The sequence below is a fragment of the Dermacentor albipictus genome, chromosome 1 (assembly GCF_038994185.2).
Source record: "Dermacentor albipictus isolate Rhodes 1998 colony chromosome 1, USDA_Dalb.pri_finalv2, whole genome shotgun sequence".
Classification (NCBI taxonomy): domain Eukaryota; kingdom Metazoa; phylum Arthropoda; class Arachnida; order Ixodida; family Ixodidae; genus Dermacentor; species Dermacentor albipictus.
The window spans coordinates 254851658-254876163 of NC_091821.1; the positions used below are offsets into that span (position 1 = coordinate 254851658).

Sequence of the window (24506 nt, forward strand, 5' to 3'; positions counted from 1 at the left end):
GCGCGCTCTTCTAGCAGTTCTTGCACAGCACGAGCAGTGTGGATCGGCGCCCTATCGCGTTAGAATATATAGTCGCCTTCCAGAAACGGGCCATCAAGAATGTATGGAATCAGTACGTCGTCTATGACTGCCATGCAGCGATGAACTAACATTCGAGGCGTATCAGTGGGCGTCGCGCAACGCTTAGCAAAGAATACCGGCTCCTTTCACGCAGTAACGATGTGATCAGCGCCCTGCACCTGACAGTAGAACGTTTCTCGACAATGCGGCCAGCGTGCGTCGCCGTAGCAGACGACGCCGTTCAAGATCCCGCCCCTCGAGCATCTGCGCGAGCTGCTGCCGCCGCTTGACTCAAGCGCTCGCCGCATCGCGATGCAATGCGCTTCGAGTTTTCCCCTAAATGTGAGAGAGACTGTACACCGCATAGAGTTAGTAGAACAACTCTAGAGGAAAAGCTGGGCCGGAAAAGTGGGAACCTCTAGGGCGCCGCCCTGTTGCTACTGGTCAATGTGGCCAGCGCAATTACTATTGAAAGAGCTGAGAACAAGTACAGGTCACCTTATGCTTTGTCACCTAAAAACGCATACCTGATGGCTTTATGAAGGTGGTACGTTAATATTAAGTTTACAGAAAGCGATCGCTAAGTCCGTGACTTATGTAAATCACGATGTACGCATTCATGCAATAAAGGATGACGCGAATTTCGGTTTCGAATCTGTTTTTTGGATGCGTAGTAGTTTCGTTTGACATGCGATCGCGCGTCGACATCGGACGCTATGACACACTCGTGCCTTATGTGCCACCGAAGCCCCGAAGTGGTCTGGCATATACCTTCACATGTAAGTAAATGAATTTATCTCCTTGTTGAGAATATCACGCGAGTAGGCAGCTCTTGTGGTACATCACAATCGTTCGAGAAGCGTCACAGTAGAGCATTTTTCTGCATGTGGAGCGGTGTTTTTATTTGCAGGTTTCCCTTCAGTAGGAAATTGCTGGAGAGGCGGACCAGCGCACCGGAATTGTACTGGCGAAGCCACAAGCAACTCAAAGAATCTGTTTAATTGTTGCACTTCGAACAATCATGCTTCTACAAAGGCCACAGCAGAAAAACAGCCTGATGACCGAGTATTTTTGTGCCACGAAGTAATCAAGAGGCGAGTGCCTAATGCGGACGAAATAGAGTGCATCGAGACTTAGAACGACAGAAAGCTGAGCTAGTTCGTAAGGATTCATTATGCAAAACAGAGGTGAGGCGTGCAGACAGGACACAAGAGTAGAGAAGTGGGCGGCGCGCATGTTGTTTGCTTGTAAATACTCTACTCTTGTTTCCTGTCTGCACGCCTCACCTCCGTTTTGCATAACGAGTGCATCAAGCCACATATTAATAGCTTAGGCGTTTTATTAACTGTGCAATATTTTCAACACTTCCTTGCATGCCATTTCATGTGGCATATCTTTTCTGGTCACAAATTTGTGCAGCGAATCTATTTGCATGATCGACTCCGGGCCTGTGGGACCGTTCACTTGCACTTGATGCTGAGTCTTTTACATGTACCCATAAATTGCAGATATGCACATCAGATCCCTGCGAGCACTTTCAAAATTCAATTATTTTCGACAACAGGCACATATGCAATACTGACATAATCCGGAATACCACTAAGCAGCTGGGACACATTTTTGTTGACCATACTCGCAGGTAAAATAAGTACATCATGTGGACAGCTCCAGCTCATTTTCCTTAAGTCAGTGTGTACAAGGGTTATGCAAAAATAATTTTTTTCTCGCGCACCGATTATATTGCTTTATAAGCAAGAGAACCCACCACGTTAGTGTAACGTATCTTGTGCATCACACTAATATGTGCTTTCATTTACCAAGTGAGATGAGTTACTTTTATGGCTCATTCATTCATATCACACTGCAAGCTGCATTCATCAATCTTCAATGGGATTTTGCAAATGTTTAATGAAACATGTTTCCCTTTTATGCAGATATGCAATGGCAAGCCCTTCCCTGTGTTCCAAAGGTAAAATTTAAGCTCTAAATTAAAGAAGACATTTCTAGTCAAAAACAAGCAAAAATAGTGAATGCAGAGTATCAGAAGCCCAAGGTACAGAAATTATGAGAAGTGTCGAATGATTTTAAGGAAAGAGTCGTATTTAAAAATGCAAGACCCTTTAGTGGAGGTCAAGCAAGTCAATATAGGTAGAATACTCTGCAAAATTATGCGAGTGAGGGGATGTCATACAATGGGTCAGGAAATGCATTGTTTTTCTGCAAAACAAAAGCTGATTGCCATTACATAAGTCACTTTAGCATCATGATAAATTCAGAAATAAACCAAAAAACAAGACACGCAAAAATAAACAAAACATTTAATGATATTTCAGCAGAACTTTTTGTTGGGCTAGTTGGTGCATATTACTGAAGTACTATAGCGCCAAACAGACGACACAAGAAGAAGAGACACAGACATAAGCGCTCGTCCGTGTCTCTTCTTGTGTCGTCTGTTTGGCGCTATAGTACTTCAGCCATTTAATGATGCTCTCTCCACACTGGGATAAATAAAAACAAACACATCACATCTAATGTGGACATATCAGATGCCTTGTGAAACATAAAGGAACAATTCAGTTTCGAGCTATGGCACTTGCCGCATAGATGTGGGGGGGGGGGGGGGGGCCTTGCACCAATAGTGATAGTTACCACTGCATTTAGAAATTGAAAGCATTCGTGCAGACAAGGATGATTCTTTATATTTTTGGCTACCACTTCAAATGCCTCCACCAAGTGTTACAATGCTGCATGCAGCCATACTAAGGATCTCGCAACAACACCTGCAGGTAAAAAGCAGAAGCAGTCAAAGTGCTGGTGTGTTCTGGACACTATGTTTGAAAACTTTTATGCAAGAAGAGTGCAAGAAGCAGACATAACTGCATTTATTTCCATAATTCCCCATTTAAATGGCCTTTTCTTTTTGCTTAGACAATGCCTACGCCTAGCCACAGCAGCTCCCTCATACAGACTCCGCAAACCAAGAGGCCGTGGAGGCAAATGCAGGTAAGAGGCAATAAGCAATAGCACTGGTATCGACATTCATCTAATTTCTTTTTATTTCGTTTAGGCAGCCAGCACACCTCAAACAGCCACCTTGACTGCGGGTGTGTCACCCTAGTCGCCAAGGAAACATTTGAGGGAAAGTGACAGGCAATGTGAACAGCCACTTCTCCATGTAAACAATACTCTTTCTCTCGGATGACTCCTACGCCTCACCACGCCAGCACACTTGTGCACAAAGATGCCGCAGAGGCACGTGCAGGTCAGAGGCAAGAGGCAGTGGCACTGGTGTCGACATTTACCCAATTTCTTTCTCTCACACTGAGGCAGCCAGCACACCTCGAACAGCCACCTCGACTGCCCACCTCGACTGCGGGTGTGTTAGTTGATCCCTGTTGTACATATGCTCATAATAAACTTCAGTAAACTTGAACTTCATAATAAACTTGAAGGCAAATGGTACATTGATGCATTGTATTTTTGAACATTTATTGTACACATACAATATATGTTATACTTTGCAGTGCTACAGAGCGTATTTTGAAGCTTCCCCCTATATTTTGCACCTTTAATTACGTATGTGTTGTGTGGCCCTCAATGCAGTTCATGTTGTAGCAGCTGCTTTGTCTGTGTATCGCACATTGGCTTAAGCTCGTGATATCCACATACTTCTCTCACATATACAAAATAAAGTTCTATGTAGTCCTCAGTGTTACAACAAAAAATGAAAGTAAACAATCCGATCGTGTAATTATGTTTATTACAGTGATTCCTACGACAGTTACTGACAAGTTGACAACTTGAACTGGTCAATCGGTCCATAGCCTCCTCTATTTTTCAAAAATAAAGGAGGCTATGATCCGTCATGGCAAGGAATTGTATGTATACATAAAAAAAGGGGGTATGTGTGTGTTTGTAGTGGGGGTATAGGATTAGGGCGATACGAAAAAATGTACCAACACCGTCCCCTAGACCCATTCCGTTGAGGTACCGTAACAAAACGTATTATGCATAAAATTCATACAACCAACTCTGATATTACTACAGACGCCAGGCGACGCGAGCTACATTTGTCATGATGCATTCGCGACTGCACCGGATGCCCTCCACATTATTCTCGTTAATCGTGCTCACTGCGCCGAGGCAAAAGAAAGACCATGGGCGCAGGTGCCTTTAAAGTATCTCGACCTTGCAAGGCACGGCTGCGCGTGCCAGGGGAGCTGTCCGTGCGAACACTCCCTGGCACACACCTGCCTCGGCGGCCCCAACCTACGTACCGTTCTGCTTCGAGCTTTGATCCCCCCACTGTCCCTCGGGTGCCCTGGAGTTCCTGCGCCGCCTGCTCTACTACCATCTCAGGTGCTCTCCTGAGACTTCCGTTTGTCGGTTACATGTGCCCTACAGCTGGATCATTACTTATAATAATAAAAAACCCGATCTATCGTCACGATGATAGATCGCGAAAGCGGCTTTTGCAACATACCGCGCCCGTGCGAAGATAATTACGGAACGCCAACGAGGAATCTGACCACAGCTTCGAGCTCGTAACGTCGTCGAGTGACACTCCTGCAACAGGCGTGACCGCTGAAAACCGCATACCGCCAGAAGCTTGAACAGGATCATCCCTCGGTTGCATAACTGCCAGCTCTACGGCCAACATGGACCACACCCACACCATCCCGCAACATAGAATAAAGAACCGACTTATGAAGCCCAAACACACGGCTGCACGCACACATCACAACACTTCAAGCATAGAGAAAGCTTCAAGCGAGACGCCATGCTGCTACGCTGCTACTGTTGCCGGATTAAAACTGACTACTGTCACCAAGTCTAGCAAGCGTCTCAGGAGCTGGCAACCTCGGCGCGTAGCAACATGGCGGCGCTCTTGAGGTTCCCGATTTTAATGCATGGGCCCTATGGGTAGCTTGTCCTCTAGTGTCAGTATAGTAACTCTATGGTACACCGCCCTTCGAAAGAATTGTCCACGCGCACACACCGCGCGCGGCGCGAAACGTGCCCAAACACGCGCAGTGCAGGAGGCAATCAAGGCGGCGCGAACGAGAGATGGGAGAGGGGTACCACCGGCTAATAGAATTTTGCTCCGCATGCGGCGCTCTCAACGCCGGCGCAGCAGCGCCGCTCTCGGTGCCGTTCTTGTCTATAGAGGCTAGAAGGTTTTCCTAGTGTCACGACCGGGCCGGCGCAGCTGAAATAACTTGCTATGCGCAAGGCAGGTGGCGCTACCGCCCGCTGTCGCGCGGGCGGGCGCAAGAAGTCCTTATGGGGGTAGTGCTTTCTGGTTCAGTCGGTTGATCGTGTGTGTGCTGCTGTCACTGCCTTGACAAGGCGTTAAAGTGCTAAAGACAGTGCGAACTGTGGCACAGGTTATCTTGTCATTTAGATTCGACACGGACTAGCTGTAACACCGACAGCGTGCCGCGGCAGGAGCAAAAGCAAGCGTCACGTCGGGCGCCCGACCTACTGCGCCGTTAAGAAGCGTAAAAACACATCTTGTACATGATACCGAAACTAGAAAATGAAGCGGGAAAAATTGCAGGGTGGAATGTCTTTATTACACAAGGTTCCATGGCAACAATATACTAATGCCGTTCCTTGTGCGAAGTGCCCTGTACGAGGCTACCGACAGCGCCTCATTTTCAGCAGCTTTTTCTTTTATCGCTGCGCTCTTTGTTTACTGACTTTACAAGAAAATGCATCCTAGTCAAGGCGTAAAACTTTATCACTTCTGTCGTAATTCGACGTCCATGCTCCTCGTAGCTCACACCTTGAAGCTCACGTCCCTGAAGATAATGAAAATGCAGAAAGCTGACCATGCTATCTGCGTGTAGCTTATTGCGACTGAAGAACACCGCAAATGCGTCCTCAAGCTTTGCTATGAGCTGTTCAATTGGCGGATAAACTAAGTCTCCATGGTCAAAAATTTCGAGTAAGCGAGGCATTGTTGTTTGACTCGGCTTGCAAAGACAAAGTGCTGAAACAAGTTGCACATTCAGGGCAAGGAAATCTTTTAAGGATTTTTCTGACAACGTACATAAGCTACATAAAAAAAAATTAGTCTGCTGTCACTTTTTTGTCTACACAGCCCTGAGGATCGCTCAGGCTGCTGTGCTCCTCGATCAGCTCTGCATGCAGCAGAAGCCAAGTTTCCGCCTTCCAGTAAATTATCGACAAGTTCAGTTATTCGCGCATTTTTTTTCTTTTGGGGACATAAGATGGTTGCGAGAGGGCAGTCACTACTTCTGCAGGTGCTTTTGCTCCTTTTGGAGGCTTTGCGAGGCTGTAGAAAGCCAGGTTGTTGATAATTATCCAAAACTGCCCCACTATTGGATGATCATTGCAACCGAAGCACTGGCACGCAATACCAAATATCTCTAATACCAATACCAAATATCTCCATCCTGTCTTGGCTTAGGTTTGCAGTCAACAAGTACTTGTATTGCAGGGACGTGGTCAGGTATTTTACAAGCGGCAGTGTGCTTTGCAGCGTTGCACGCAGCCCAAGGGCAGTTCCTGCACTTAAAAAGCCGCCACCATGCTGTGCAGCATATTCCTCCCATTCGTTGAGAAAAACAATAAACTCATTCAAAAACTGTGCACTTCTTGAATCAGCACGAATCAGCACCAGGATTCAAGCATCCAATATCTAAACTTTCAAGCAGCTGATGATGTTAGTGTCTTGGATTACCTTGAAAGGTCGTTTGATAACTTTGTGTCTGTTTATGAATCCAATGGTGGCACTGACGATCTCTGGGACTTTTTTTTCAAGGTTACGATGCATTGCATTACGCGATTTATCCCTATAGGCGTCAAAAAATGTAAACGAAATAACCCATGGATTACAAGGGAAATAATACATGTCAATCGGAGGATAAAGAGGAAACGAAAAGCTTGTTGTCGAGATCCTAGCACCCAAAACAAGACTTTGCTTCATAACATGAAGCTCGACTTAAACCGTCTGATTAAGGAATCCAAGGAGAGATTCTTTAATGTAACACTGAAAAATTTCCTTCATAACGCACCTACTAAATTTTGGAGATATGTGAACCCTTCTAAAAAACAACACAAAGACGAGGATGAAAGGATTAACCAAGAACGTACAGAAAATTTCAATTCCTTTTTTTCCTCCGTGTTCACCAATGATGATGGCACACTTCCGTACTTTCGTGACACCTCTGACCGCCCTTCAGCATCTGACCTTCTCATCAACGAGGCAGGAGTCCTGAACCTTCTTCTGCGCATTAACATTAAGAAATCCCCCGGCCCCGATGGCATCCCGAATGAGTTCCTATATAGGTATGCTCCATGGGTTGCTAAATATCTTACCATAGTCTTTCAATCTTCACTCACCCAGGGAACATTTCCTACAGCCTGGAAGCAAGCTAAAATAATTCCAGTTCACAAAAGTGGGAGCACATCTGAGGTGGGAAACTACAGGCCTATTTCTCTTACGAGTACCTGCTCCAAGCTACTTGAGCATATAGTTTGTAAACATCTGTCAAATTACCTGGAAGCTTACGAGTTATTATCACCAGCACAACATGGTTTTCGCAAGAGGTTGTCTACAATAACGCAGCTTGTTCAAACCGTTCACGATCTTTCACAAACTTTAAATTGCCGAGGACAGGTCGACCTAATTTTTTTAGACTTCGCCAAAGCGTTCGACAAAGTATCACATCCTAAACTCCTCTTAAAAACAAATGAAATATTTAGAAATCCAAATATTACTAAGTGGCTTAAATCCTACCTTCAGTCTCGTGAGCAGTATGTTGAAATAAACAAAATTAAATCCATGCCCAAACCAGTTTTGTCTGGAGTACCCCAAGGCAGTGTCCTGGGTCCCCTTTTATTTCTTATATTTATTAATGATTTGCCTTCCGATATAACTGTTCCACTAAGGTTGTTTGCAGACGACTGCGTCATATACAATAGGATCGGATCTTTAAGTGACCAGTTAGAACTTAATAACAATTTACAAAGAATATTAAAATGGTGTAATGAATGGCAAATGTCACTGAACCCAGTAAAATCAGTTTGTATGACCATAACAAGAAAGAAGGTGCCTTTGTGGTACAAATACAGCATAGGTCCACTGGAACTAAAAAGAGTAACAGAATATAAATATCTAGGACTAATATTTACTCAAGATTTGAGATGGAATGCGCATATCAATCAGGTATGTAGCAGAGCAAATAAAGTCTTATGGGGTCTCAGGCGAAGACTGTATAGCGCAACTCCTGAAGTGAAAAGCTTGGCATATAAAGTATTAGTAAGGCCAATTATTGAATACGCCAACATTAATTATTGAATACGCCAACATTGTATGGGACCCACACACTGTAACCAACCGTCATAAATTGGACAGAGTTCAACGACTCGCCTCCAGATTCATATTTAATAAGTATCGGCGCGTGCACTCTCCTACAGAACTATGCAGACGTGCAAACCTCTCCGCTTTAGAACTAAGGACTAAGTTTGACCGGCTGAAATTTTTCTACCTAATTGTTCATAACCAGGTTAAACTTAATTTCACTGATTTCTGTATAATTTCACCAGATCAACGCTCCAGACACAAGCACAGTTTATACATACACCCGCCAGTTACACGGAATGATATATTCAAGTATAGTTTCTTTCCTAGGGCAATCAAGGAATGGAACGAATTACCCAATCCACTTGTCACATGTTCCTCTGTCAGTGCTTTTACTGCTGGTTTAGAGAATCTTATTTTTCCGGATATGACTGCCTCATAGCATTTGTTTCTGATGCGCATATTACGAGTTTTTTTGTCTTTGATCACTGCATGTCACTTTTTACAGATACTGCTATTGTATTGTTCTTTGTTCAACATGTACCGATATTTTGTATATGTGTTGTATTTCTATCCACTCCTGTAATGGTCCATCCTTGGACTGACAGTATAAATAAACAAACAAACAAACAAACAAAACAAGGCCTTTTGATGGGATTCTAGACGACATTATAAAAATTAGTCTTTCCATTAGTTTTACAAACCGTTCTGTCGTTTCGATGTTTCTGACGTTGTCGCTTTGCAAATGCGGATGAGTAGCTGCGTGCTCCTCATCCGCATGAGGATACATTCCAACACCCACAGCTGATCGAACCGCATGCCCCGGGTTGACTTTCTGAAAGCTGCCTCGAAACATGCCTTCACACCAAGGCGCTGCTTTGGAGGAAGGCCTCCGATTTTCTCCTCCAGCACAATAGCTGGGATGGACTGCGTGAGTGCCCGGAGGTCTTTGACGGTCTTGTTGAATATTTCTTTTGGGGGGGGGGGGGGGAATAAGTCAAGGGATTTTCGCTTCCTTGCATTTATTTGTTTCAAAGTCGCTAGTCGTTTCTTATGCTGCCTGCTGAACTGGTTCAAGATAATCTTTCTTGAGTATTTGCATCGTAGGCAAGTATTGCATATCGGATGTCGTCACAATGCAGGGTTTCGAGAAGTACGCTTTTCTATACTGTGTATGTTGGCCAGGTGAGAGAGGCTCAATCTAACAGCCGGGACAAAGTAGCAATTTATCTCGTCCTTTGAACGTAGCGTTCATCGAAATGCCTTGAGCACACGACACAGGTTTCGTCGAGAGCCTTGTCATCTCACGTTACATATGTTTCGAGCCCATTCTTGCAACCGATGAGGGTCGGACGGGGCGCGGAACGGCACTTTTTCTTTCGGCGACTTGTAGCCACCTTTGCAGAGCGGCACGAAACACGTGCGACCTTTTTTGCCGGCATTATCACCCGTGCATCGAGAGGCACGAACAAATCACGCACAAATCCCAGCCCGGGCGCACTTGCCAACTGGCTGGGTTTGAACGGCGCGCCTAGAACAGCGCGGCCAAAGCCGCTCGCCTTTAGAGTTACTGTATATGATACAGTAACTCTACTCGCCTTGTAGCTGCAGCGCCACCTACGCAGTGCATCCAAACTGGTTTCACAGGGGCCCCTTGAAATGGCGCCGTTCACGACACTAGGAAAACCTTCTAGCCTCTGTACTATGGCTACAATGGTCGGGTCTCTTGCTGATTGTCGCTAGACGTCAGGCGAGTGTCAATCCCCAATGCCGGCCCCCCATTGGGTGCCGAGGTCGGGCCAACCGTTTCGCAGTCGGCTAGAGACGTCGGGCCGATTTTGTAACGGGGACTTCCTGCTGCATGGGTTATTTAAAGGGACACTAAAGTGAAAAACGATTTCTTCTGCATCAGTAAATTACCTTTCTACAACACCAGAAACACCACTCTTACAAAGATAAGACGTTTGGTAAGCCAGAAAAGGCGCAAGAACGGGCTGTGACGTCTTGGATTTTGATGGCATCTTCTAGGGCCTACTAATTGTATATAGCGGTACAGATTGACTACATATTGTTCTAAAGGAACCAAATATTAAACATGGCAAGTTTCCGGAACCTTTACTCCGCCAACGCGGCCCAAATGCGAAAACATACTTTGGAATCCCTGACGTCACGCTGACGTACCGGCGCTGGGGTTTCGGCGCGAAATTCAAATACTGATACTTGGACCTTCATTTTCTCATCTAATATTCAAACTACCTTTTTGAAATGACTGCCTGCAGAGTTCTGAAACAATGCTTCATTAATCTAAACTGATTTATTGGTTCCTTTTAGTGTCCCTTTAAGAGGAAGCTTTAGCTCGAGTGCTCCTATCTAAATACACGTAAACGCAGAATTCGTTTTTCTCGGCAACCACTGCACCAAACTTGACGAGGTTTGTTGCATTTAGAAGAAAAAATGAAAATCTAGTGACTGTTGGTTTTGAATTTTTGATTTAGGTCATCATTTTTTAATAAAAAATTTGCAAAAATTTTTAGAAAACGAAACTACCAAGTTTACAACTCTGTAACTCAGCAACGACAAATGATAATACTATACTGGGAATCGCATCTAATAGCACATCTAAAACGGACAAAATTGATATATCACACATGAATCTAAAAAAAATTAGTAATATGGAAATACAGCTTTTGCAGAAACCTTGTAAACAACGTAACAAAATCACGTAAGATATAAAATGACGTATCAACTTTGTCCGCTTTCAATGATCTAACGGATGCCGTTTACAGAACCGCGATATCTGTTCTTCATGCAGAGGTACGAATTTGTAAACTTCGTGCTTCTAGTTTTTTTCAAACTTTCGAATTTTGAAAATTTTTAGAACAAAATTCAGGCCATAAATAGAAATTCCGCATCCAACAGTTGCTAGAATTTAACTTTCTTTCTCAAATGCCACAAATTTCATTAAGATGGGTCCAGGGGTTATCTCACAAAAGCGTTTTTGCATTTTACATGTATTTGAATAGGCCCCGTCGGAGTTCGGCCCGCGCTAAAGCTTCCTCTTAATTTCGTACGCGTTCATTAGCGCTGAATATGCCACGATTGTTTTGAACGACCTCATATCTCTACGAATAAAGACGCTTGTGGAGGTACAGAATCACCTACATTTGAAGCCTTTCGCAAGGTGCGATACTCTTCACGGACAACACTTTACATAACTCAAAATATTTCACCTACGAGTTACTTCATCGAAAACGGTTCAGATATCGCTGCTGCGTGGCGTCGTCTTCAATAAATACACTCTTTCAGAGTACAGAAGGCAAAATCACAGTCGTGAGGTTGTTGATCACAGTCTGTAGCGCATATTTGGAAGGCAAGCACAACAATTTTCCAAGCACATTTTGTTTCAAATTTGCATGAAGTGCCTGTCAACTCTCGAGCTGCTTCTGTTGGACAACTTGGCTTTTGCATCACATTTATTGGCTTCGAGATGTGTTCGTGAAGACCGATAATAACCAAGTCGTGGAATCGCGCCGTGAACAAGTGTCCATGTTTCCAGTGAGGAATCAATATATATTTGTTCTCAAGCATTCAAATGTAGATCGTCGTCAAAGTTGGTTCTTTATTCTATGTCGTCGTCCTCAACATGACGTTCACACACTTCAGACTTATCTGTGGGGCATTCTTTCTTTCGGTGGAGCATGTGTTTCGATACATACAACACTCTGCAATCGTGACGGTGCGAAAAAAATAGTGACGGCCAGCTTCACGTTGTGTCTGGCCGCTCGAGCAGGCGTGGGCAAAGCACAACTGCACAGGAAACTTCTTCCTATGATGAGACGCCGGTACGCATCTGCGCGAAACTTTTCACCGGAAGACCACACTAGCGACTGACAAAGCATCACCAACAAAATGAAAACAAAATTGAAAGCAGAAGCGAAACCAGAAGTTAAGACGCGATCGCAGCGCCGCTAGTTCGCGTGACTACCACTTCGGTCATATCCCGAGCGGAGCCAGGCGGAGTTGTCAGATGCTGTCAGCTGTCAGGCTGAAGTCTGCAGTGTTCCAGCGCGTAGTCAGGCTCTTTCATATAGAGAAAACCTCTCTACGTTTTTATCATTTCGCGTCTACCTCAGTGTTCATGTGGCACTGACTTATCATACAGTCTCGTGCCCGTACACATGTCGAAACGTAATCGATGCTCTGTTATTGGTTGCAAGCCCAGTGATCGGCCAGGGCCAGGGCCCTTTCGCCATAGGCTGCCCGTACATGAAGCGCAGCGCCTTGCCTGGTTGCAATGCATTGGCCTTCCGCCCACGCAGAAGTATGCGCGCGTTTGTCGTCGCCACTTCGCGCCAGAGGATTATATACACGACCCACGGGTGCAGCAGGAAATGAGCACTGTGTTGAGGCCTGTGCTGCGCCCGGGTGCACTACCAACGCTCTTCGTTCCAAACAGGGTGGTAAATGCTGCATTTTCATGCTCAATTTGCAATCTTTGCCCGCTTTAATAGTGAATGTGTTCACCGAGTTGCTTTGCAGTACCGGTTGCCTCGTGCGCGCAGTGTGTTTTTGTCTCTTTTATTTTTATTTATGCAATACTGTCAATCCCGTCAGGGAACGTATCAGAAAGGGCATTCAAAAAAGTACACTGACATACAAACATGACAATGATAACGGTTTAGATTTTTTAAATCAGGCAGCAGTAGAGGTATGTAGATTCACACAAAATAAAGCTGTATGGCCTGCAACGTACTTCAAGTACCACCGATTTCTTTTGTTTAGTGAATGAGCTAAACGAGTAACTTTTGCAACTGCCCTACCAGCCATGTCGTGCGCGCAGCTTTTATTTTTATTTAACTTAATCAGGCAGCAGGAAATATGTCGATTGAACCAATACTAAACTGTGCCGCCGTGCACTACACTTGAAGTACCGTCAATTTTGTTACCGCCACGAACGCAAGCTACCAATATGCATGCTCACGCCCAAATTAGTAATTAAAGAAGTGAAGTTTTTTTTTTTTTTAGAATTTGCCACAAGGCATATGGGGAATAAAAAGGATTAAAAAAAGAAAAACAACTGTACCTAGGCGGATTGTGCAGGAACTGCAGTAATGTCTCTATACTTCAGTGATAAGGGGAAGAACAGTGCAGTTCATGCACCATTATTTTTTACTTGCAGCCTGTGCCTGCACCATGGAGCAGTGCTTCTAAAGCATCACAAACAGTAAGTGTCGCATCATATCTGAATGCAATGACTGATTTTAGTGGTATCAATATCTTTGCAGTACGAGACGCGCACATGTAGGCGAGAACTATTGCGGTGCACAGCCAGCACCCAGACGACACAGGATGAGTGCAGCCTTCCTGCGACATCCAAGACTGGCACGCAAACCGCAACAATCCTGTGCACAGTTTCTACCCAGACACAGCAGCACCACAGTTCTGGAAGGAATGCTGGTGAGCATGGGCTGTCACACTGCTGCAATGGGTGGCCTTTCATGTTGAAATATACATCACATGTATAGAAAAATTCCAGTAGAACTAACGTTGACACCTTTGGAAGCGTCTTGCATAATATGTAACAATATGTTTTGTTGTGCCGCATACATATCTACGCACGTATTACATACGTACATGCACTTATTACATACGTACATGCACTTATTTTTTGTAATAATATGTGCTGTTGCCTCAAAACGTGACTCAAACTCACAATAGCTTTCATTAAATCTGCATGCTTTCTTCAGTCAGATTTTATTCCTGGTATTCAGCCCTGTTAATGTTGCATGTACATGAAATGCACTTGATCAAATCAATTTCAAGCTAAAGTTTGTTTATTGGTAATACCTGTTTGATGCTATACAAAGGTGGTTTGATGTAGTTTGATTTGACGAGTCTTATGTAGTAATCATAGTGGGACATGCCCGTTCTAGAAGCTTGACTGATAAACAGCACACATGTACTGGCTCATGCCAAGTGGCTAAATTAAAAGAAAATAAAGCGAATCAAAGAATCCTTAAATACATCTCACTAGTCCATTAACAGATCCATGTTCTTTAAGTATACCTCCAAGCTGACATATGTACAGATCATATGTACCCACTCATTCTTTTGTTATACAGAACAGAGGTGGGCATACTTTGTCAGCGTACGAGGGTTATAGAGGGTCATAGTTTAGGTTTATGGAACTGTTAATGATAGCCTGTTGCAGCTAACAATTGTCCTTGAGCTGGATTACTCAAGAGCACGAGAAATTGAAACAAACATCCACTTATTTACTTCCACATTGATTACTTTACGATGCATATTGCACTGAATGAATTATAGCCGATAACCTCGCAAGACATATCCACTTGAAATGAATTTCCAGGATAGTGCCAGTTTCAAGATATTGCCACCAACCATGAGATTATCTCAGCCTCTCTGACTTTCCGCTTGACGTTCTTTGTTGGTGTGTTGCTCACCATACAGACGGCATTCTTTCTGGTAAGCTTCCTAGTTCTTTTCCCCCACTGTGAATCAATGTTTTTCTTGTACAGATACCTCAACACTCTCCCAGCCCATTTACTTTCTTCCATATTGCTCAGTCCTTCTTCATAATTAATTTTACTATGAGCTTCCCTCACTTCAAAAGTTGTCCAGCCCATATCACCCTGCACAGTGTCATTTGTAGTCTTCCCGTGAGCGCCCAATGCGAGCCTTCCCACTGACCTTTAGTTGCCATTTAGTCCTAGTTGTACCCCTGATTTCAAGCAAACAACCACATTTCCAAATTTAAGTCCTGGAACCATTACACCTTTCCACATACCCCGGAGCTGCGGCGGAGGCGAGTGCCATCTGGAAGCGTTTCAAGGAACCGGGTGTACCGCTTCGTAGACTCCGAGGTATTTACACGCTGGCGTGCGCAAATAGCGGACGCCGACTCCAGTCGATGCATTGTAAGAACGTTGGAAAAAGGGTTTGAGTTATTGCGTAACAGAATTATGTTTTCTCGTATATTCAAATTACAATCCGAGAGCTAGCATGTCTGTAGGTTGTGTGTAAGTCGTAGTTTACAATTTTTCCACGTATTTTAGCTTGAGAGGTTCAGTTCAGTCAATTCTTCGCGTCACATGAAAGGCCTGGGTATGCGTGGTTCGAAAATCTTTTTGCCATAACGACGTCTGATGCCAGAGGCATGGCATCGACGCCGACACCAGGTTTTCTGCGACACAGGCTCCTTAACGCTCTCGCGTTAAAACATTGTTAGTTTAATATCCCACTTGCACCAAGTGGAAGGTCTCGAAGAAGGGAACTGACCATTGCACTTCCATGCGGTCACGCGCGTGCGTGTTTGTTCGCACATGATGTATCGAGCTGTTCAGCACAATAGATCGGCAGAGGCTGATAGAGTCTCTGCCAATTTATTGGCAGGGACTGTATCGCTATAGAGTACCACTGTCGAAGGCACTGATCAGTTTTGAAAACTCCCAAGTGTCCACACTGTGAATCGGCGTGGAAAGCTGCGCATATATCGGAATGGAGACTGCGAGGTACTTCTAATAACCACTAGTGTCTGTCGGGGTTATAATTGCGTCAGTGAAGCGGGTTGTCGCGAGTGGCGAAATGGTGAGCTTGACAACGTAGCGTGCGAGTGGTAGGTGATGATGATGAACCAGAAAGCAAGTCAATAAGAGGAGTAATGCAATGGTCCTTGGCTGGCGTCAGTGTCAGATCTGGCGTCTGCTGCGGCACAGCACGTGGATATCGTAGGTGTAGCCCTGCAGGCGATGTGCCCATCGGGCAAGATGGCCTGAGGGATCTTTGAAGGACGACAGCCAACCTAGTAGGTGGTTGTCCGTGACTACATCAAATGTACAGCCGTGCAAATAAGGCCTGAGCTTGGTGAGAGCCCACTTGATGGCCAGGCATTCTTTTTCTGTCACAGTGTAATTGGTTTCGGCTTTCGCAAGTGTGCGATTTGCATAAGCCACAACATATTCAGGAAACCCCTGTTTGCGCTGGCCAACACCACTGGCATCTGTGTGCACCTCTGTAGGGACTGTCAGGTTGTTATGGCGCAAGACTGGTGGAGACGTTTGCAAACGACGGAGCTTTGTGAAGGCCCTGTCACACTCGGATGACCACGAAGTGAGGGGCATGTTGCTTCTAAATAGCTTTGTCAAGGGCGATATGAGGGTTGCGAAATTGCGAATGAAGCATCTGATGTAGGAACACAGACCGATGAAACTGCGCAAAACTTTGACAGTCGTTGGCTTAGGGAATTCGGCGATGACACGAAGTTTGGCTGGATTGAGGAGAATTCCATCCTTGCATACGACATAACGTAGAATGGTCAACTGCCGAGCAGCAAATCAGCACTTCTTGAGGTTGTAGCCCTGCTTTTGTTACACATATTAAAATAGACCGGAGCCGTTGAAGGTCCATGGTGAAGTTGGGAACAAAAACAACAACGTTGTCAAAATAGCAAAAGCATGTGTGCCGCTTCAAGCTGCGCAGAACTATGTCCATCATGCGCTCAAACGTTGCGGGCTCATTACAAAGTGCAAAAGGCATTACGTTAAAATTCATATAAGCCACCGGCTGCGACAAAAACTGTGTTCGGCCGATTGGTGTCTGCCATGGGTACTTACCCTGAGCGCAAATCTATAGAGATGAAAAGAATTCTGTGCCTTGTAGACTGTCAATCGCGTCGTCTATGCGCGGGAGAGGGTAGACGTCCTTGCGAGTGATCTTGTGGAGGCAGCGGTAGTCCAAACAGGACCGTACAGCACCATCTTCATAACTAGGACAACAGGGGATGCCTATGGACTGTTCGAAGGTTGTATCACCTTGCGGCGAAGCATGCCGTTGACTTGTTCGTTGATTACACAACGTTCTGCAGGAGATACACGATACGAACGTTGCTGCAGTGGTGGTTGTGGGCCAGTATCTATGCGATGTGTAACAGTTGGCGCCCTTCCCAGGGAAGATTGGCTTACATCGAAGGAAGAACGAAATTCTAGAAGGCACAAAAGCTTAGATCACTGGACTGGTGGAAGGGCATTGGCGATAGAAGAACCGAACACATCAATCGGTGATGGATCACAAGTAGAAACAGTACCGAGCGCACTGGAACTAGCTCGGTAATTGTCATTGGGCGCGTCCATAACTTGCATGTCTTCAATCGCTTTTACATTGCCAAGACATCCCCCTCAGAGCAGCAACACAGGCTGTGGAAATGGGTTGCAAACAAAAATGGTGCTGTAGCCCAGTGATGTCCACTGTTTCAAAAGGAAGCAGCAGACCTTTCTGAGTGAGAAAGCAGTCAGATGGAGACAGTAGTGCAACAATGTTGTGAGATTCTGCTGCAGAATATGGGCATGACCGTTGAGGCGTTCGGAGGAAGGGGGTGTCGGCTTGGACAAGTAGTTTGCTCGAAAGCTAAGAATTGTTGGTGAGCGGCGTATCTAACGCAATGAATAACTGAAACTAACAATGAAAACCTAATCACAATGAATAACGGCATTGTGACGCGAGAGAAAATGCCAGCCGAAGATAACGTCAGGAGAGCACGAGGAAAAGATAATGAATTCTATGGCCTATAGAACGTCAGCAATGACAACACGAGCAGTACAAGCAGCGAAGGAGTGAATATGCCGAGCACTGGCTATGCGGAGGGACAATCCAGAAAGGGGCGTTATGACTTTCCGAAGTAAGTGGCAAAGCTTATAAGACATACGGCGGCTCCTGTGTCCACGAGTGCAGATGCGTGAACACCGTCAACAAACACTTCGATTGCATTCGAGGGACTGCGGTGAGGACTTTCACATTTCGACCTTGTCGCAGCCCTTGCCTCTTGGACTGCGACGATTAGTTTTCCTTGCCCCTAGTTATGGGGTGAGGTCGCTTCGGCAACAGTGAGCGACAGCATGGTGAAGATGAATGGCATGTAGTTGTTGCCAGGTGCAATATTGGCGACATAGCCAACAGGGGGCCGTAGTATGGACGGTTGACCTGGCTTGTAACAGGTGGTGCGGCGCTAGGTGGCTGCACATGATTTCGAAAACGTTTGGCGTGACTGGCGTAGTCGCACGCAAAGCATATTGGCCGGTTGTCGGGAGTACGCCACCGGCTCGCCGGGCCAGGTCCTATCCATGTCACAGGATGCATTGTATGGGGCACATACAATGCGTCCTGATGACATGACTGCACGGCGGGCGGCAGTCGGGGCCTAGGCACGAAGTCGGCAGTATGGAGAGGCATATTTGAAGACAGTGGCTGGGTCCTTGCAACGAATTCAGCGTAGTGGAGTGGTGCAGCCTCTGGGACCTATTGGGGCAGCGCAACAACATCAGCATAACTTAGTGGTGCAGCTGCAAGATGATGTTGGCTCTGGTCAGAAGACCTAGGTGATTTCGTGCTCGATCGCGTGACGTAGCGGAGGCATAAAATTCGGTGCAGGCTGTTGGAGATGCGGTGGTTGAGCGAAGGATATCAAGGAGAGCTGGCGTGCAACTTTCTTTCGAATGAACTTTCATTTCAGCAAGCAACGCTGACAAGTCGGAGATGGTAGCCAAACCAGCAATGAGGTCAACTGCCGAAGAGTACACATTTGGGCTGGTTGGTTCATGATAAAGAATAAAGACACTTTGGTTGTTAGTCAGCGCTGTTGTCTGTGTCCCTTCACTCCTCCTGTTGTTTAGCGCTGTTTTTATTGCTCGTAAGCAATGAGGTGATCGCACGAGGAGGGGCGACATGTCAACGAGCACTGCCTCTGTAATTCCTCGTAACTTTGCCATAGAGTGATGATGTCGATCATCGACTGAGGACTCTTGGCAAGTAGCATGTTGAAAGCATCGTCCTGTATCCCTTTTAAGAGATTTCTGATTTTTTTCCGACTTCGACATTGTTGCATTGACCTCTTACACAAGTCCAGCACATCTTCAATGTAACTGGTAAATGATTCACCTGGCTACTGTGCACGTTCTCACAAATGTGCCTCCACTCGCAGCTTGCGCACAGCAGGGCAACCAAATACAGCCACTAAAGAGGTCTTGAACGAGGACCACATTGGAAAGTTGGTCTCATGGTTGTTGTACCAGATACTGGCGACACCTGCAAGATAAAAGAGCACGTTGCTCAGTTTAGTGGAATCATCCCATTTGTTCTGGGCACACACCCTTTCGTATGTCGTCAGCCAGTCCTCGACGTCGGTGTCATTTGCGCCGCTGAAAATGGCAGGGTCCCTGTGGTGAGGCACACCAGAGCACAGGACCGACTGAGGAGGCGCTTGCTGGGATGGAGTAGGTGGCATTTGCTGGGATACGTCTTCAGGCATGGTTGAGCGTAGTGTACGGGATCAAAGTTCCAGGGTTCACATTGTAGGCCGAAGCAACCTCCACTACTTGTAAAAGTGTTTATTAGCAACTAGCGGTTGGGCCGACCATCAGTGCAGGGCATGGACTTTCAGCACCAGCGGCGTTCCCCGAGAACAGCGCTGGAGAGGATGGCCCACTACAGTGGTGTTCCTCTTCTTCGCTACAATATATATATTGTTACGGATGAGATGGATTTATTTACAAAATGATCGAGGGAGTGTAGAGACGAGATCGCAGGCAGATGGGCCTTTTCTACACCACGCGCAGTTCTTCTATGTCCTCTTCTTCGGCTCCGCCGTGCAGCGTAACATTTTTCTCTGGCGCAGACGAAGCTCGTCGAGTGAGTTAGGGATCCATATAATTGGTAGTTCTTGATTCGGGATCCCGATGAAGGTAGTGCTTCGGAAACTCGGTAATGCTACCACGATAGTCGTAGAAGTTGTCATTGTTAGCGGTGGAGTGTGGCTACGGGAGATGAGACAAGCAGTCAGCATGGGTATGACACCAACCCCTCTTGTAGCTGACTGAAAAGGTATATTCTTGAAGGCATTGTAACGCCAACGTGCAAGCCGTCCAGAAGGATCCTGCCAAAACTTCTGGATGGCAAAGACTACTGCCAGACATTCCAATTCAGTGACAGTGTAATTTCGCTCTGCTCTCGTCAATGTCCGACTTGCGTACGCAACGATGTGCTGGCGCTCATGATGAAGTTTAACGAGGACGGCGCCAACGCCCACACCGCTAGCGTCAGTGTGTAGCTCAGTCATGGCGTCGGGATCGAAATGGTGCAAGACAGGCCCAGAAGTTTGTAGATACTTCAGCTGACGGAATGCGTCCTTGCACCCTGTAGTCCAGACGTAGGGATTGTCTTTGTGAAGGAGGCACGTGAGTGGGTGAGCAAGTTGGGCGAAGTTCATAATAAACCGGCAGAAGTACGAACACAAGTCAAGGAAACTATGGAGGTCTTTTGCTGTCTTTGGTTGGCTAAAATCGCGCGCTGCAGCAATCTTTTCAGGGTCAGGTCGAATACCATCTTTGTCGACGAGAAAACTGAGCACTAAAGTCTGGCACTCACCAAAGTGACACTTCTTTGAGTTTAAAACCAGTCCATCATTTTGTATGCGGTCCAGTACGACACCAAGGCGCTGATTGTGCTCCTGAAGTGTTTTGCCAAAAATGATTAAATCGTCGAGATAGCACATGCAGATCTCACATTTCAATCCGCGCAGCACTGTGTCCATAAACCTTTAAAAAGTTGCTTGCGCATTTCGGTCATAAACCGAAAGGCATGACATTAAACTCGAAGGGACCGTCTGGCGTCACAAAGGCAGTTTTCTCTTTATCTGTCGGGTGCATTGGTTATTGCCAGTATCCCGATCGTAAGTTCATGGAGGAGAAGTAGGAAGGTGCATGAAGGCTATCGATAGCATCGTCGATGCGTGGCAGAGGGTATACGTCCTTCCCTGTGACTGTGTTAAGTCTTTGATAATCAACACAGAATCTCCAAGAATTGTCCCTTTTCTTAACTAATATCACTGGCGCTGCCCAGGGACTGCAAGACTCCGGAACAATGCCTTTCCGCAGCATTTCTTGAACTTGCACAGCCATTACTTTTCATTCCACGGGAGAGATGCGGTACGGCTTCTGGTGAATAGGCGTCGCTTGGCCTGTGTTTACGCAGTGTTGGGTTCGCAAATCAGGAAGTGAAATTGGACGCTCATCTTGCGTGAAATCAAAAACTGTCGCATAGCGGATGAGCATCTTTTGCAATTCTTTCTGCTCTGAAGAGGAAAGCGACTTGTTCATCATGCGGTAGAATTCCATAGAGTAGTCACAATTTGCTGCCTTCGCGTCAGTAGAAGCATCAACAGCATCAATACTAGCGGTCGCTTCTGAGTCGAAGGTGGCCAGCTTGAGTCTTATCGGCAGCAAAACTTACTCTAAAGATGCATTCACCATCCACATGTGAGCACGACCATCTACACATTCTATAACGGATTGAGGAACCAGTACATTTTTCTTCAGCATAGTATGGAAGTACGGTTCAATGAAACCATGACAGCGATGCGGAGGGCAATGCGTGGAAGTCACCGGAACAAATGTCGGCGTCTGAGTCGATAAAAGGACATCGTGAGACACAGAAAATACATTCTACTTGTCCGTGCCAGGTACTGCTGGTGTGGGTGTTACCGTATTTAGTCGCATAATTTGCGCACTTTTTTTTCACAATTTTAGAGCTCCTAAAAGGGGGTGTGCAAATTACGTGGAGATTTCGCAAACACATCTGAAATAACATGCGATGTGTAGTAACGCGCGTGGTATATACATTAAAAAGAAAATAAATTATAGCACAAACGAAGGGTACTTGTTTATTTAACAGAATTAGCACGTACTTTGACCAGCTGAATCCGGTCATGCACGGTTTAGTCGGAATCACTGGTCGAGAGGTCCGACTGGGAATCGTCGCGGCCGCTGTCACTCCCCTCCCAAAGCGTATTGTCCTCGGTTCCGTCGAGCGTGTTCAACAGCCCCGTCTTCTTGAAGCTCTTCTCGACAATACGGGGAGAAACCAGGTCCTACGCTGCGAGTATCCACTTGCAGGCCGTCTCTAGTGGCGGTCTCTTTATTCTGCCAGTGGGAGTAAGCCCATGCTCTCCACTGGCCATTTATTCCATGTACATCTTGTGCACATAGTGCTTGAAGGGTTCATTTACGGAGACATCCAAATGCTGCAGAACAGATGTTAGTCCGCCCGGGATGATAGCCAGGTTGGTCCTCATGTTCTGTAACTTCTTTACGTTGTCCACGAGATGGCCTTTGAAACTGTCGAGTGCACCAGCATTGATGGCAGTTGCAGTATGGCTCCTGGTCGCTTACCCCAGACAGTGTAGAGACAGTCGTTCATCAGTTCTTCATTCATCCAGCCTTTTTCTGGGGCGCGCATGTGAGTACGGCCTCAAACCTTCAGTTTGGGCAATGTCTTCTGCTTGAAGATCATGAACGACGGTAGTTTTTGGCGATCAGCTGTCATGGCAAGCATAACCTTGCAGCGTTGCTTTTCACAGCCGGTTGTCTGTATAGGAACGGACGAGACACCTTTCTCGCTCACTGTTGCATTAGGTTAGGTTAGGTTATGTTATTCTCCTGGCGGGAGAGAAAGGGAGATAGAGGGAGGCAAACGCTCGAGCAGTTCCAACAACCCATGAACAGGTTCGCTTGTTCGGGTACGGTCCCTAGAATACTGTAGTTCGGGGGCTTCCGGAGAAAAGAACGAAGTCTTCAGAAGAAGGGACTTCGCACTCGCAGCCCATCTTGTGTGTGACTGCGCTCGCCTGCGCGGCGAGGGGTGCGGCCATCCGAAGTCCCTGCGTGTGCGCGCGCGCATGCGAGTTGGCTCGGGCGGGATGGGGAGCGCAAAATATGCGAGTAAAAAAATTTTTTTTAAGCTGGCTAAATATTAGAGGTGCACAAATTATGCGGGTAAATATGGGGAAAACACGGGGAAGGCGGGAGATGGAAATTCAAGAGAATGAGCAACACGTAGCAGGACCCAACGTATCGACAAGTGGACTTGTCTTCTTCAAGGCGACATATGCTTTCCTCGCCACAGTGTATATAGGTGGGGAACCCCACATATATATACTGTGGCTCCTGCTTTCACCTTGTTCTCGTTTTGCTCATCGCGGGTAAATATGGTATCACGTGACCTCGAAGCAAGATTTCACCAGTCCCGCAATCTAACATTGCACCACATTCACCAAAAAAGTCAATCCCAAGTATGATGATGTGAGTGGTGTGTTCCAAAACAACAAATTCAGTTGGAAAAGCTTGTCTGCCCACACTCACTATAGCAGAGCAAACTCCAGCGGGCCACAGCGGTTCACCCCGAACTCCACGAAAAGTAGTCTTGTGGTCCCACGCGAACATCACTTTCTGTCCAAGATGATTCTTAAGCAAAACACTAATTGCAGAAACTGAAGCACTGGTATCGACTAAGGCATCAGTATTTAAACCATCAACTCAGACACACACTTTGTTTTTGTGCATGACGACAGGCGGAGGACTACTTGACCGTCCCGCGACCTCACCTCCATCAGTTGCACCAGCTAGTTTCCCAGCTGGGATAATGGTGAAAGTGAGCGACGGCGAGGTGATGGCGAGTGATGATAGCTGGTAGGGAGGAGTAAGGCTGCGGTCAGAAGCTGGAGACTCACGCCAGGATGCACGTTCATGCGGTTGTCGTTGAAGAGGCGCAGTGGTCTGCCACGGTGCGCTGACTTGGCCTCCTGATTGACAATCGGGTATGCCCAAAACTTGCTGCTGCCCTTGGCGACAATACCTGGTGATATGTCCACGGATACCTCAGCTAAAGCAAATAGGTGGCTCGCGGTACACAGGATAGTCAGAAAATGGGGCCTGGGGCTGGCTGTACTGGGGAGCAAGGCGTTGGGGTGGTGCGGTCTGATGACCTGCGAAGGTACGCGAAGGTTGCCGGGACTCCGCCATGTTGATGCGGACGCATTCATCATGCAAAGGCCGAATTTCACTGTTAGTTTGCAGTTGGCAAAACACCGGCTGTTCAGGACAGGGTACGTCTAGCGAGCATTGGGGGTACTCCCGTCCTGCGTCTCTACTTCCACCTTGTGCTTGAAAGTGCGCCAATTATTTGTTAACGAGCTGACATACTAGCAAGGCGATGTCGTGGGAGGAGAAGACGTCCACGCTTGCGACAATGGTCACATTGTCAAGTCTAC

General features: G+C 46.3%; 1 protein-coding gene across 10 annotated transcripts in view; it reads left to right on the forward strand.

The window, feature by feature from the left end:
• Positions 1 to 24506, forward strand: part of LOC135901595 (uncharacterized) — a 543147-nt gene that overhangs the window by 66212 nt on the left and 452429 nt on the right. For 9 of the 10 annotated variants that reach the window (XM_065431427.2, XM_065431438.2, XM_070531170.1 and 6 more), the window contains exons 2-3: positions 13572 to 13616; positions 13678 to 13849. In XM_065431427.2, coding sequence (XP_065287499.2) covers positions 13572 to 13616; positions 13678 to 13849 — 217 coding nt within the window. Of the gene's footprint in view, positions 1 to 12397; positions 12853 to 13571; positions 13617 to 13677; positions 13850 to 24506 lie in introns of those variants that run through there. The other variant, XM_065431451.1, reaches the window with a different exon arrangement.